This window comes from Phyllobates terribilis, unplaced genomic scaffold (assembly GCF_046119375.1).
Source record: "Phyllobates terribilis strain yellow unplaced genomic scaffold, ASM4611937v1 Scaffold_7__3_contigs__length_470593459, whole genome shotgun sequence".
NCBI classification, from domain to species: domain Eukaryota; kingdom Metazoa; phylum Chordata; class Amphibia; order Anura; family Dendrobatidae; genus Phyllobates; species Phyllobates terribilis.
Window position 1 is genome coordinate 299,587,226 of NW_027362767.1, and position 15,872 is coordinate 299,603,097.

A 15,872-nucleotide genomic window follows, 5' to 3' on the forward strand; every position below is an offset into this window, starting at 1 on the left:
AATAAAATAATAATATTTGTCATACAAAGGCATTTGTTAAATGGAGCTGTAAGACTTGGACGATCTCTTTTGTAGCCTTATGAGCATACACTAATCACATATTGTAATGCTGCTGGGACTTCCAACGATATCCAGCAGCAAGTATCCAATTTCCCAACAGCCACAACCATAGGGTAATAAAAGCAGTTCCTATTGAAATCTAAACGTTCAAAGGAGTTTTCTCATCTTCTTAAATTGTTAAAATTTAAAAATGCCTGTAAAAACAATTTATCTCTTATTAAAAATAGTTTCCATTGTTAAGAACATAGGTAGTTTTAATTTAATTCTTTACTGCCTGTTGATTAAGTTACTGGCCCCCTCTACGGTCTAATAGCAGAGGTCAGTCTCCTAGGCCAGGAGAACTGCGCTTACAAGCTCTTTGCTGTAGACCTTTCATTCGTTGCTCTGAAGCTTCAGGGTCCCTGTGTTCCTCCAATGCTATAGAGGCAAAACTGCCTTTGCTTCTGGTTTTGGAGAGAGCACAGATTGGGCCAGTATGTCGACCATGTCGCTGGTGTGCACGGTCAATCATCAGGACTGCACCTCCTCCCCGCCAAGCAGGAAGCTGAGAGGAAGGGGAGCTTTGCACTCCTTAAGAATGGAGATGGAAAGAAGCTTTGAGGAGTTAAAGGGTTGTGGTAAGTAAACTACATATACTGTCAGGTTGGTGCTGTTACACTGATTAAAATGATACCTGGGTTGCTGAACTCCATCTTGTGGTTGTGGTTTAATCTTTATTTGCAGTTTGGAGATAATGATATGCTCGTGCTTTGGGGCGGGTCTGTGAGCGGGTCTTTATTTGGTGCTCTGCTCTCATATTCATCCTTATGGGCTTAAATGACAGGTCGCTGAACCTTCAGTGACCTGCCTCCTACTTTAAATACTGTGCTTGCACAGTTCATATTGTGGTGTTTAAAAAAAAAATGTTTAACTCCAGCAAAATGGCGCCGACGCTCAGTAGCATGTATTGCTTGCAGATAGATGTTACTGCGCACGTGCCGCGGCCATTTTGATGGAGCCAGATTTTTTTTTCTCCAACAAAATGGCCTTGGCGCTGGCGCAGTAGCATTTATCAGCAAGTGATAGCTGATACAGCGCAAGCGCGGGCACCATTTTGTTGTAGTTAAAAAATTTTTTTAAAAGACATCAATATGAACTTTGCAAGCACAGTATTTAAAATAGGAGGCAGGTCGTTCACCTGTTATTAAAGCCACAATGATGAATATCAGAACAGAGCTCTAACGAAATCCCCGCACACAGGTCGCCCCGGAGCACGAGCATATCATTATCTCCAAACTGCAAATAAAGATTAAATAACAACCACTGGACGGATTTCATCAACGAGGTATCATTTTAATCAGTGTAACGGCGCCCACCTGAGAGTGTATGTAGTTTACTTAGCACAATCCTACTGACAGGTGCGCTTTAAGGGTTCTGAACTGAATAATTGAAAATGGGGTTTCTAAACCAAACTTTAATACAGGGATTTACTAATAAATTTACTACATAACTATACACCCAACATTAACCTTCAGTTTTCCCAGAAACAGTGTCTTTTTGTCCAAACAACCTTTCATTTATTTTATATAATTCCTTTAATTCCTATGAAACAATAATAATACCCCACTTATAGCTTACTTTCTTACATCCAGCTAACTCCAGTACAATGTTGAATTTGACACAATGCTGCAAAGAAAGGCTTTCAAAAATAGAAGTGTTAATAGCTTATTTTTATCAATTAACAAAATGCAAAGTGAATGAACAAAAGAGAAATCTAAATCAAATCAATATTTAGTGTGATGGTCCTTTGCCTTCAAAACAGCATCAATTCTTCTAGACACATGTTTACACAGTTTTTGAAGGAACTCGGCAGCAAGGTTGTTCTAAACATCTTGGAGAACTAACCCCAGATCTTCTGCGAATGTCGCTTGTGTAAATCCTTCTGTCTCTTCATGGAATCCTAGATAGACTCAATCATGTTGAGTTCCTTGCAAGTTTGGGGCTGCAGTTCAGAAAATGGAGTAGGGGGCTTGGTCAGGATTAACGGTGTCCCTAATGCTGAAAAATACAGGCATCTGGATCATCATCTGAAAGGCATCACACTGGCTCTAAATTTATTCTACAGCAGCACAAAGACCCCAAACTTACAGCCAATGTCATTAAGTACTATCTTTATCAAGAAGAAGAACTAAGAGTCCTGGAAGTTTTAATATGGCCCCACAGAGCCCTGATCTCAAAATCATCAGGTCTGTGTGGGACTACATGAAGAGATAAAAGGATTTTAGCAGGCCAACTTCCATAAAATATATGTGGTTAGTTCTCCAAGATGTTAGGAACAACCTCGCTATCGAGTTCCCTTCAAAAACTGTGTCCAAGTGTATCTAGAAGACTTGATGCTTTGATGCAGTTTTGAAGGCAAAGGGCAAGCACACCAAATATTGATATGATTTAGTTTTCTCTTCTGTTAATTCACTTTGCATTTTGTTAATTGATAAAAATAAACCATTAACACTTCTATGTTTGAAAGCATTCACACCTTGCACCTGCTTCAAGCTTTTGCACAGTCCTGTATAAATATATACAGTAGATTCACCTCAACAGTTTACCTAGTTTCCGTGTATATATACATATATATATATATATATATATATATATATATATATATATATATATATATACAGTACAGACCAAAAGTTTGGACACACCTTCTCATTTATAGATTTTTCTGTATTTTTATGACTATGAAAATTGTACATTCACACTGAAGGCATCAAAACTATGAATTAACACATGTGGAATTATATACTTAACAAAAAAGTGTGAAACAACTAAAAATATGTGTTATATTCTAGGTTCTTCAAAGTAGCCACCTTTTGCTTTGATGACTGCTTTGCACACTCTTGGCATTCTCTTGATGAGCTTCAAGAGGTAGTCATCGGAAATGGTCTTCCAACAATCTTGAAGGAGTTCCCAGAAATGCTTAGCACTTGTTGGCCCTTTTGCCTTCACTCTGCGGTCCAACTCACCCCAAACCATCTCGATTGGGTTCAGGTCTGGTGACTGTGGAGGCCAGGCCATCTGGCGTAGCACCCCATGACTCTCCCTCTTGGTCAAATAGCCCTTACACAGCCTGGAGGTGTGTTTGGGGTCATTGTCCTGTTGAAAAATAAATGATGGTCCAACTAAACGCAAACCGGAAGGAATAGCATGCCGCTGCAAGATGCTGTGGTAGCCATGCTGGTTCAGTATGTCTTCAATTTTGAACAAATCCCCAGCAAAGCATCCCCACACCATCACACCTCCTCCTCCATGCTTCACGGTGGGAACTAGGCATGTAGAGTCCATCCGTTCACCTTTTATGTGTCGCACAAAGACACGGTGGTTGGAACCAAAGATCTCAAATTTGGACTCATCAGACCAAAGCACAGATTTCCTCTGGTCTAATGTCCATTCCTTGTGTTCTTTAGCCCAAACAAGTCTCTTCTGCTTGTTGCCTGTTCTTAGCAGTGGTCTCCTAGCAGCTATTTTACCATGAAGGCCTGCTGCACAAAGTCTCCTCTTAACAGTTGTTGAAGAGATGTGTCTGCTGCTAGAACTCTGTGTGGCATTGACCTGGTCTCTTATCTGAGCTGCTGTTAACCTGCGATTTCTGAGGCTGGTGAGTCGGATAAACTTATCCTCAGAAGCAGAGGTGACTCTTGGTCTTCCTTTCTTGGGGCGGTCCTCATGTGAGCCAGTTTCTTTGTAGCGCTTGATGGTTTTTGCAACTGCACTTGGGGACACTTTGAAAGTTTGCCCAATTTTTCGGATTGACTGACCTTCATTTCTTAAAGTAATCATGGCCACTCATTTTTCTTTACTTAGCTGCTTTTTTCTTGCCATAATACAAATTCTAACAGTCTATTCAGTAGGACTATCAGCTGTGTATCCACCAGACTTCTGCATAACACAACTGATGGTCCCGACCCCATTTATAAGGCAAGAAATCCCACTTATGAAACCTGACAGGGCACACCTATGAAGTGAAAACCATTTCCGGTGACTACCTCTTGAAGCTCATCAAGAGAATGCAAAGAGTGTGCAAAGCAGTCATCAGAGCAAAAGGTGGCTACTTTGAAGAACTTAGAATATAAGACATATTTTCAGCTGTTTCACACTTTTTTATTAAGTATATAATTCCACATGTGTTAATTCATAGTGTTGATGCCTTCAGTGTGAATGTACAATTTTCATAGTCATGAAAATACAGAAAAATCTTTAAATGAGAAGGTGTGTCCAAACTTTTGGTCTGTACTGTATATATATATACATATATATATACGTACATTGAAACAGGGTAAACTATTTAGGTGACCAACTGACCACTGTAAGAAGGAGAAAACACCTTCATAATCCAGTGAAAGTTGGAAAGTGCCACATATAAAATGAGAGGCACGAGGAGTGACAGTATGAGCCCATAATACCATAACAACTATTACAACACAAATTTTTAAAAAGATTAAATTAAGTTTATGAATAACTGAGTGATTATAAATAATATCATTAATAATTAGAATTTCATATATAGAAACAAGAAATAGATGAAAATAACGTCAAATTAAATTTATTTGGTGGAAAAATAACTTCTAACCAACATGGTAAAAATACCATTAGTTGCCAATAATTGAGCTATTTATAAACGGCACATAGAAATGCACGCTTTCTGTTACTGGCGGATCAGCAATAATAGCACAAGGTACAATATCAGGACTAATTGAGAAGATTTGATCTTGGCCATTACATGTTTCATTGTAAGACAGAAGATGTAATAAACACAAGACAGATCTTTCACATTGTATTGCTTATGTCTTGCCCTATAATAAAGAGAGACAAGGTATCTGCTATATTTGTGGGAGAAGGGTAATCCATCTTCTCAAGGAAAGATACTGCAGTCAGGCTATCGATTTCCACCTTATGTATTCATTTTATTCCACTGGACATCAAAGCTTGTTAATTAGAAGGATGCATGAGGGCAGCTGCCACTGGTGTGTGATTAACTAGCATCAAGAGCCGACTCCTAACGAAAGGCAGAGAGATAGCTGAAACCTCAGTGATCACAATGCAAACAGGTATAATGGTTCTGGGTAATTCTCAGGAAATGATTCTTCGCACCCCCAGCAAGGCATGCTAAGTCTGATCTCATTTAGAATATGCATAACGTTTCTATAGAGAAACTGAGAAAGAAGCCAGTCATGGGCAGGCGAGCATGCCCCGCGTAACTGCTACGTAAGAAATCCAAGCTTTTCTTACTAACCCAATGGACACTTGGACACCAATGTGCTCTCTGTTTTTTTTTTGTTTTACCAACCTATTTAATTGAATTGGCAATTTCTGTCCGAAATATGGACCAAAGTAGGATATTAGTCAGCAAAAAAAATCTGGTATGTGAATAGCGTCGTACAATACAATGGGTCAGTGTAAAAAAAATGGCAGCAAACAGATGGCAAACTCTGTGTGAATAAGTATGTTTTTTGCACCATTTTAAAGCTTCATTCAGTGTCTGAATTTCAAGTACATGAGCTATCTATTTTCTTAAAGAAGCACTCACATCAAAATTTTTACCCTATTAATATATCGTAATCATCATACTATATGGCAAAGTATACTTACAATTGCTCATTTTGCCTTTATACCTAGATAATTATTTTCTTTTCCATTAGGTTTATGGCATAACATGATTAAAAACTGACTAACTGAATCCTTCTAAGCTCTATGTAGAATCAGGAGGTCAATTTTCCCTGTATGAGTCATGAGTCACTGCAAAAGTCTATGGCAAGGTGAGGAGAAAGCAGCTGTGTCAGGAGTAGAAGAGGGGAATGATAAATGCAGGGACAAGAGACTTCCTGTTTCTACATAGAGCAGAAAAAAGAGATGAATTTACTGAGTAGAAAGGCAAAATGAGCAATTGTAAGTACACACTGCAATATATGAAGAGGATATAAACTTTGAAGGGAGGAGTGCTTCTTTAATGGATTAATACATTGAGAATCTAATATGTATAGTCTACTAAAGTAGTAGAACTTTTTGATCTGTTTGGTGAGGGCTTTGACAAATATGTTTGCTGATATTTCACAGTAAATGTGAAGTCGTATGCCAGGCCAGCAGAATTCAGCATGTGCATATTCTGTCCTTGTACTATATGAGACTGGGACAAAATATGCATAAGGAGCCATATTGGTTAAAAGCCCCCCCCCCCATACACCTCATACACATGAGATAAAAGTCAGCCAAAACCACCAACCATCTGATGTGTATGGGGGCTTCTCAACCCTTTCCTGACAGCTGTTCCATTTGCTTTCAGACAAGATAAGTCACTGCCAGTGGTGTCTTGCAGCGGCTTTCTCCTCTCTTCCCATAAAAAAACACAAGCGCTTGACCAAGCCAAGCACTCTTTATAATGGGGAGTTGGGAGTGATAGCAGTCAGATCAAGTGGAATAAACGTTTTGCCGACTGCTATCTCAAGTGTATGGCTAACTTAAGAAATACATACCATATTTTTTGGATTATAAAATGCACTTTTTTCCCCCCAAATTTGGGAGGAAAATGGTGGTACGTCTTATAATCTGAATGTAGCTTACCGGCTACGGTGGAGTGGGGTCGCAGGAAGCAGGGTCGCTGCAGGAGGCCAGTGGCAGAGGCAGGAGTTACCCATTTTTCCTATTTTCTTCCCCAAAATTTGGGGGTTTTCTTATGGTCCGGTGCATCTTATAGTCCACAAAATATGGGATTAAATTTAGTAGGATAAAAGCTAAAATTGAGAATTTAATAAGGAAGGTCTTTGTGCCACTTTTCTCCCTTCAAAAATTTGAAAATGTTGTAACAAACAATTTTTTCAAAAATTTTCAACCTATTGGGGATTTTACACTGGACTCTTTGCTTAGGTAGGAAAATTAGAATGATTGTAAGTCAGATTTATGAATTGTGACTATTGAAAAAAACACAAAAAAAGTGACAAATCTGGCACTAATGGAGGTGTAAACATTTAAGAAAAGGTTTTAATCAGAAATGTTATATTTAAAGTTGTATCAAATTTAGCAAACATTGTCGCAAATAAAAGCTATGCAACCATAAGACGTAACGGACTTAAAAATTTCTCCCACAGAATTTTGTATGACCATTATCCAATAAATAGCTCCTCCATTTTTCACTTTACAAATCTGTTCTATTCTGCTAAAAAATAATCTACGTGGTTGACTCGACATTGCTTATTTTATTTTGAGTTTGCTCCTGTGCCTAAAAGGAACTTTTTTATTTGCAATGGATATAAAAAAAATTACTGACTAATCAACTCCTTTATATATTTAGAAGTGGACCTGTAAAGGTGGCCGAATTCCTTTAAAAGATATCACATAAATGTAAGTAATACCTGTGGTCCTGTGCTGTGTATTTCAGAAGCTCAGCCAGCTGAAGTGGGTACTTGCAGATCTTCTGCACTGGTGTCAGAAGGAACCCATCAATAGCAATGTCGATCATTTGCTGCAGTAGTCGGCACGCTTCAAAGAAATGCTGGTACCTGCCGTCCTTCATCAGCTTGGAGAGCTCCATGCAGGCATCCAAGTGATTATTGCAGTACTCTGAGTAAATCCAGAACCCATCTTGCTGTGGGAGAAAAATGAAAATTGAATAAATAAAGTGCAAACATGTTTTACCCCAGAATTATGATGTAAACATCTTGTTGAATCTGTTCTAGCCCTACTACTCATTCTTTCATCTAATGCTTACCTTTGTTATATTTTCAGATACCCATATATTAAAAAAAAATCACTCCTGCATTCTTTCTTTCTAAAAGATATGGGTATTTTTGATGGTTTATTACTGGATTCAAACAAGGTCAGACTGAAAGTGATCTGGGCTCCCTAGGCATTAAAGGGTTATTCTCAATTTGTGTCTTGAGCAATCACAGCTCTGCAGTCTCCTTACTTCCTGGTTGCTGGGGGGTAGCTATTTCTTGAGTGACAGTTCTGGTCAGTCTTCTTCTGCTCTGCTTATCATGATACTGTGGCACATTAGATGCCAGTGCTTGCAGAGAAGTTTACACTGTTATCATTATATTTGCATATAGGAATAACATGGCCTTTGAAAAAGCAGCAGCAATTAGAAGGTCTGCTCTGGAAAATGTCAATTCTGGAGGCTGGTGAAATTGTCGGATTGATAGCAACTCAGAAACTCACAGGTAGGGTGAGGGATGTGAGCAGCTAACTGCTTTACAGAAATCAATGGGTTGGAGAGAGGTGGCTGGGATCTTAGGAGTTAACTCCTCAGCTTGAAATGTAACTACTGTACATACTTGGCCAGTTTCTGTTGGCCGGGATCCTTCGTAACAAGCTGCACACTATGTACAACAAAAGCTCTCATAGTAGGAGAATGACAGCAGATAAATAAAGCAAGTCAATTGCAAACTGGCTTATTATCATGCTGTCTAACTAAAGAAATGTAATAACAAAATGATCCACCTTTAAAGGTTATGGGTCCATTGTACATTTAATCTGGATTAACAAAATTTACTATTTTTTTTGCAGATTAATCAATTGCCATGAGCCCCTTGGCACTAGCCTATAGCCAAAGATCACTTCCCTTCTATGTTTAAATTGCTTCCCTGATTTCATGCACACTGGTTTTTTTTTGCTCTCCAATGTGAGGGAACAGACAAACATAACCCCATGTCTCCACTTCCTCACTGGCTATAAAATATTGAGTGCAATACCATTTTATAAAAATCTAGAGAATAAGACTGCACGGTAAAATTCACCTGTTCACTAGTGTTGAGCCACCCCCGTAGTGTTCGAGTTCGGTTCGGTTCGTCGAACACCCGTGTGTTCGCCGAACTGTTCGTCGAACTGTTCGTCGAACAAACTGCTCAGAAGACACAACTAACACATGGAAAAGTGACAAGTACATATAGTCATGCGAAAAGAAAAGAGGTGGAGGAGTAAAAGGAGGGGGAGACACAGATATAGGCATGTCATGCCCTTCTAAAATCCAAAAAGTGAGAAGCCGACACGTTCAGTCCGCTCCTGCCCGTGCCACCTCCGTGTCGCCGGGTTTGTGCCAGAGCCGCGGTGAACCCTGACGGCCAGCCCCCCTCTCCCAATACTGGTGCCTGTCCGCTGGTGGGTCGAGCGAGCCCCCCTGTGGTGGAGGCAGCTCTAAGCTTTTTAATTTAAATTGTCTCTCTAATTTGAATAAATACACTTTAAATCCATTTACAAGGATCTATTGGAGGGCAAGTCTCATGCCAGCAGCCGCGTAATTCCAGCTCCAGTAGCGTCCACTAAAGCTGCTGCAGTTAAAAAGCTTTTATAAGGATCGAGCTCGGCTGTCCACCGCAAGGCATCCTACTGCCAGTCCGAGCCCCTATGCCTTGGGGTGCCTCCTGATGCTCTTCACTGAGTATCCCGTGGTCCCGAAGCATTTCCTTTGAAAAAATGAATTGTCCAAACTACAGGTGGTGTAGCTTGCTTAACAGCCGGGATAATCCGCTGACTAGCAGACACTGCTACTAGGCACAAAGTATTTCCTGGGCTAGATGCAGTTAAAAATTTGTAATTAGATACTCTCGTTGGATGCTGAGAAAGCATTCCATAGAGTCTCCTGGCACGCCATATATGATTCTCTTAAAAAGCTTGGGGTGGGGGTCTAGGGGACCCTTTTATAGCCAAAATCACGGCCCTGTATCGCAATACGTCACCTAGGCTGAAGATAAATGGAACTGTAGCACCCTGAGGGCTCGGTTGCTACAGAGGTATTGCACCTCACCCAGAGGTGTGATATCTCACTCTCAGGTAAGGATGTAGTGTGGATCAGGACCCGACACCTGCATGCATTACACCACATTGCCGTGGGGCAGGGCGACCAATATGCCCCTGAGATGGGCACGACAGTCCCTGTCCCTGGCTGGAGTGGGGGGAGGGAACACTGAGGAAGGGGAACCCTGTAGTGCAGGAGCAGGGAGGAAGCAGTTCCTGGGTGCATTGAGAAGGGAGTATAAAAGGTGGGTACCATCTTAGTTCAGTGCAGAGAAGTCTGAGCAGAAGTGGCAGGGAGCAGGGGCTCTGCATGAGCTCTGCTCCGGAGGCGGGCCTAGTAACAGAGGCCCAGGCCTGGAAGAGGGAGAAGGAAGGAAGAGGAGCAGAGAAGGCTCCAGGAACGAGGAACGAAGGGATCTCAGGGGTGCGGACGGGCGAGTCGCCACCGCACGCCCGAATCCACCTGCGTGGAGGGGTCAGGCCAAAGGGGGAGACCGGTCCCCGAAACTAGTGGAGGCAGGAAACGACCCTCAGCTAGAAACAGGAGGCTGTGACATTTTATGTGGCGCAGCCCCTCGCTACACCCGCTAGGAAGGCACCACATAGGGTCAGGGAAACTGGCGCCAAGTTTACCAAGAGGAGGCCCGAGGCAGCCGGACAGAAGGGTTGGTAAGAAAGGCCAGACAAAGGACACACAAAGGGGGTCCTGTGAAGCACTCCAAAGTTATCTGCGAGTTGTCTGAGCCCCTCACCTGGTGAGCACAGTACGACGTGGGCAGCCGTTACCTGCAGACGTGGTCTGGATAATAAGAACTGTGAGTAAAGGCCCTGGACTGCATCACTGACTCCGTGTCATTACTGCTGCTGCCTGCACCATCACCCCCATCCACCGCATACACTGCCCTGAGGCTATACTCCTCCCGTGGGGAGTTATGCTACGCTCTGCTGCACCCACAACACCAGCCTCAGCGGTCTGCCCTGGAGCGGCGGTTCACTCTGACCGCAATCCACGGGTGGCGTAGTCGGACATTTAAACATCAAAACCACATAAATAGTTCCGCCACTGGTTTGACCGCCCTGAGCCACGGAACCGGGTTGCCGCCACGGAGACTACAACCACCAGCATCCACCAAAAAGGGTCCGGCTCCGGGTGTCCCAAGGCCCAGGGGGCGCGTCAGAACATTTTCATCACCTTTCACAATCACCAATGGGACAAGGCAGGGATGTTCTCTGTCCCCTCTCTTATACATCCTAGTGACGGAGCACCTGCTCTCATCAATTCGCCATAACCCCAATATTAGGTGGATTGAGGTGGGAGGCACCGAGTACAAGTGCTCTCTATTTGCTGATGATGTCCTAGTATATATCACTCAATCACATATATCCATCCATGCTGTTATGGCTGAAATAGATCACTTTGTTACATGGTCAAATTTTAAAATCAATGCAGCGAAGTCTGAGGCCCTCGATGTCTCCCTCCCCAAATCCATATAGGATTCCATCCAGTCCAACTTTCCCTTTGCCTGGCCCTCACAGGGTATCAAATACTTAGGAATTCCTATTCATAGAGACCTCTCCCATCTATGTTATCTTAATTTTGGGCCCTTTATTGAACAACTCCATACAGACCACGGTTGGCAAGTTAGAACTGTAAGATTCACTACGTGAACCACTGGTGTTTTGTGGAAAAGCACATGTACACTGTGTTCCAAATTATTATGCAAAAAGTGTTTAGGAGTGATAAGGGAAGAATTTGTTTGTTTGTCAGTTAAACTCATTGATGGTGATGTGTGTCAGGGCTCTTTATATCACTGTAAGCAATTGCAGACACCTGTGCTAATTAGTTTGGCAGGTGTGTCCAATGAAAGGCAAGACTACTTAAGAAGGCTGTCTCACATTATTAAGCAGCCTACATTTTCTGCCAAAATGGGAAAGAAAAAGGATGTGTCGGCTGCTGAGAAGCAACAAATTGTGGAGTGTTTAGGTCAAGGCATGACTACAATCAACATTGTGCGATGATCAGGATGAAGTGTCTTGGCAATCAAGAAGTATGTAGCTGATTCACAGTACACACGTGTGCGTGCTGATAAGGGCAAATTGAGGACTCTTTCCTACAGGCAATTACGTCAGGTTGAAAGAGCAGCGGCTAAAAAACCTTGTCATAGCAGCAGACAAGTTTTTGAAGCTGCTTGTGCCTCCAACTTCCCCCGAACAACAAGATGCAGGGTCCTTCAGAGGTTTGCAGCTGTGCATACGCCATCCTGTCGACCTCCTCTATCCACTTCACACAAGCAGAAACGGCTCCAGTGGGCCAAACATTACATGAAGACTGATTTCAAAACTGTTTTGTTCACGGATGAGTGCCGTGCAGCGCTCGATGGTCCAGATGGATGGAGTGGAGGATGGCTGGTTGATGGACACCCCACGCAAACACGGCTACAGCGCCAACAAGGAGGAGGTGGAGTAATGTTTTGGGCTGGAATCATGGGGAGAGAGATTGTCGGCCCCTTTAGGATTCCTGAAGGCGCTAAAGATGAACTCCATAATGTATGTGGATTTTCTCAAACAGCACTTCCTGCCATGGTTCAAGAAGAAGAACCGTGTATTTCACAGCAAGATCATTTTTCTGCATGATAATGCACCATCTCATGCTGCACATAAAACATCTGCATCTCTGGCTGATATGGGCATAAAAGGGGACAAACTTATGGTGTGACCCCCATGCTCCCCTGACCTCTACCCCATTCAGAACCTTTGGAGCATCATTAAAAGGAGTGTCTATGATGGCGGGAGGCAGTTCACATCTAAGCAGCAGCTCTGGGAGGGTATTCTGTCCTCATGCAAAACAATTGAAGCAGAAACCATCCAAAACCTGACAAATTCAATGGACGAGAGAGTTCAGAAGCTCCTTTCGAACAAGGGGTCCTATGTGAAAATGTAACATCACCTAGAATAAAGTTTTGAGTTGAAAACTGTTTGATTTCAGTTTCTAACAACCTGCTAATGCTTATAATTTCAAAAATGACCATTTTTTTGGTCTTTATTAAAATGAAAAGGTTGATCGAAAAGTTTGGGGGATCTAAGAGTGTGGCAACCCAGTAGTCATGATTACTTCGAATTCTGACAATATGAGGGTTATGCTGCAGGTAGTGCAGCAAGAAGGCACTTATGTGTCTTGCGCATCTCGGAGCCCCAAAATTATTTTCCGGGCTAGATGCAGCTAAAAATTATTATTAATTTTAAATCTGGTGAAGCTTTAGTATAGATGGCCTAATAGGATCAGTGCTGCACACTGCTACAAAGCCCAAATTATTTTCCAGTCAAGATACAGATAAACATGATTAGTAATTTTAAATCTGGTGGAGCTTATTATAGATGGCCTAATAGAATCAGTGCTGCACACTGCTACAAAGCCCAAATTATTTTCCAGCCAAGATACAGATAAACATGATTAGTAATTTGAAAGCTTAAAACGGTTGGTAGGGTGATTTTAACCAATCATCAAGCTTTTACTCTCCCCAGGATGACACAGGGGTAGAAAAGTCGATCTCCAAGGCGTAAGTGGCTAGCTCCGGCCATTTATCCAGATTGGAAGCCCAAAAAGAGCAAGGGTCCAGTGACACAGTCGTGGCTTCAATGTTTACTTGGAGATACTCCTGTACCATCGTCTCTAGGCGTTGACTATGTGTCAGACTTCTTGTCTCCTGTGGCCTTGCAAAGGATGGGCTAAAAAAGTGGTGAAATGATTCCGCAAAATTGATGTTACCAGCAGATACTGTGGTTCTGTTACGGTTTGAGTGCTGAACACTTGACGGTCCCACGGTTGGCAAGTTGGAACTGTGAGATTCACTACGTGCACCACTGGTATTTTGTGGAAAAGCACATGTAAGATTCTGCAACAGTCTCTGCTGATACTCCTGCATGCGTGCATCCCTTTCTATGGCAGGAATAATTTCTGCAAATTTACTTTTGTACCGGGGATCTAACAGTGTGGCAACCCAGTAGTCAGGATTATTTCTAATTCTCACAATTCGAGGGTCATGTTGCAGGTAGTGCAGCAAGAAGGCACTCATGTGTGTTGCGCATCCAGGAGCACCAAGTCCCTGTTGTGTTGGTGGCGAGGTAACAATCATGCTTCCTTCCTCTGTCCTCTCCCCCCAACCTCGCACAACAGAAATGTGATCAAGGTCTCCCTCATCTGATGAGTCTTCCATCAGTTCGTCCTCCACTTCTTCCTGGGCTCCTGCACCTTCCTCACTAGTTTGGCTACTACCATGCGCCCTGGTAAAACCATTTCCCCCACCCTCACATGCCTGCCGCCTTGGTGCTGCCGACCGTCTGGACCTTGCAGATGTTAGCCCTTCCGCATACAACTCCTCCTCCTCTACTTCCTCCACCTCCTCTTGTGCCACCATCTGACTCCGAATTCTGTTTAACATGTGCTCCAGCATGTAAATCACCGGAATAGTCATGCTGATAATGGCATCGTCAGCACTAAACATCTTCGTCGCCATTTCAAAACTGTGCAGAAGGGTGCATAGGTCCCTGATCTGAGACCACTCCTCCAGCGTGATTTGCCCCACCTCTGGATCTCGTTGGCCCAGGCTATACGTCAGAACGTATTGCACCAGGGCTTGTCGGTGCTGCCACAGTCGCTGCAACATGTGCAGAGTTGAATTCCACCGGGTAGGCACATCGCATTTTAGCCGGTGAAGTGGCAGGCCCAACGACTTCTGTAGAGATGTAAGTCGCTGAGCTGCGGGATGCGAACGGCGAAAGTGAGCACACAGCGACCGTGCCCTCTGCAGAAGGCCATCTAGTCTGGGATAGTGGGCTAAAAATTGCTGGACAACCAGGTTCAACACGTGAGCCATACAAGGCACGTGTGTGACATTGCCCCGGCGAAGGGCCGCACCCAGGTTTGCAGCATTGTCGCACACGGCCTTCCCTGGTTTCAGGTCCAGTGGAGACAACCATTCATGAAATTGGTTCTCCAGAGCTGACCACAACTCCTCAGCTGTGTGACTCACATTTCCCAGACATTTCAATGTAAAAACCGCCTGATGACGTTGAGCCCTACTGCCAGCATAGTAAGGAGGTGTGCAGGATCCCTTCTGCGCAGTTAGAAAGCTTGTGGCATGACCAGACAGGCTTTGGGTGCAGGTGGAAGACCGAGAGGAGGTTGAGGAGGCAGAAGCAGTGGAGGAACTTTGACATAAAGAGGATTGACGCACAACTCGTGGGGACGGCAAGACTTGGACAGCAGCCCCTTGTCCTGCTGTCACCATAGTTACCCAGTGCCCAGTCAGCGACATGTAACGCCCCTGTCCATGCCTACTCGTCCAAGTGTCTGTGGTGAAATGCACCCTGTCACACACAGAGTTTCTCAAAGAAGCGGTGATGTTGTGTGCGACATGCTGGTGGAGCGCAGGCACACCTTTCTTTGAGAAGTAGTGCCGACTGGGCATCTGGTACTGGGGCACTGCGACGGACATAAGGTCTCGAAAATCCTCTGTGTCCACCAGGCGGAAAGGCAGCATTTCTGTAGCCAAGAACTTGCAGATGGTGAAATTCAACCTCTTAGCTTTCTCATGGCTAGGAGGAAATGGTCTTTTACTTGTCCACATCTGAGGGACCGAGGGCTGGCTATTGTGCTTAGACGGGGTTGATAAGGGTGTCCCCGGCAAACTGCCGGTCTGTGAGGAAGATGCAGGCGGACATGTTAGGTTGCCTTGATCCAAAGGTGGTGCTATCGATGTCGGACAGCGCTCAACACCAGCTGGTGTTACCACCTCCAAAGAAAATGATGACCTGCCAATCACGCTGGCTGTTGCGGGTAAAGAGGTGGCAGGTCTGCGCCCCAAAACAGGTGTGACTGCTGTCCCCCCAGTCACAGAGGATGAAGAGGCCGCGGATGCACAAGATATGGCAGACGGTGGTTGGCCCGGCCGGCTAGGCCGCATTGTAGCACACTGAGCTTCCCACTGCAACTTATGCTTCATGTCCATGTGCCGGTTCATGCATGAAGTACTCAAACTATGTATTTT

General features: G+C 43.6%; 1 protein-coding gene across 2 annotated transcripts in view; it reads right to left on the bottom strand.

Moving 5' to 3' along the window:
- The window catches only part of ARHGEF9 (Cdc42 guanine nucleotide exchange factor 9), a 587,846-nt gene that overhangs the window by 103,007 nt on the left and 468,967 nt on the right, over window positions 1-15,872 (bottom strand). For both annotated transcript variants that reach the window (XM_073641046.1, XM_073641047.1), the window contains one exon: window positions 7,446-7,678. In XM_073641046.1, coding sequence (XP_073497147.1) covers window positions 7,446-7,678 — 233 coding nt within the window. The remainder of the gene's footprint in view (window positions 1-7,445; window positions 7,679-15,872) is intronic.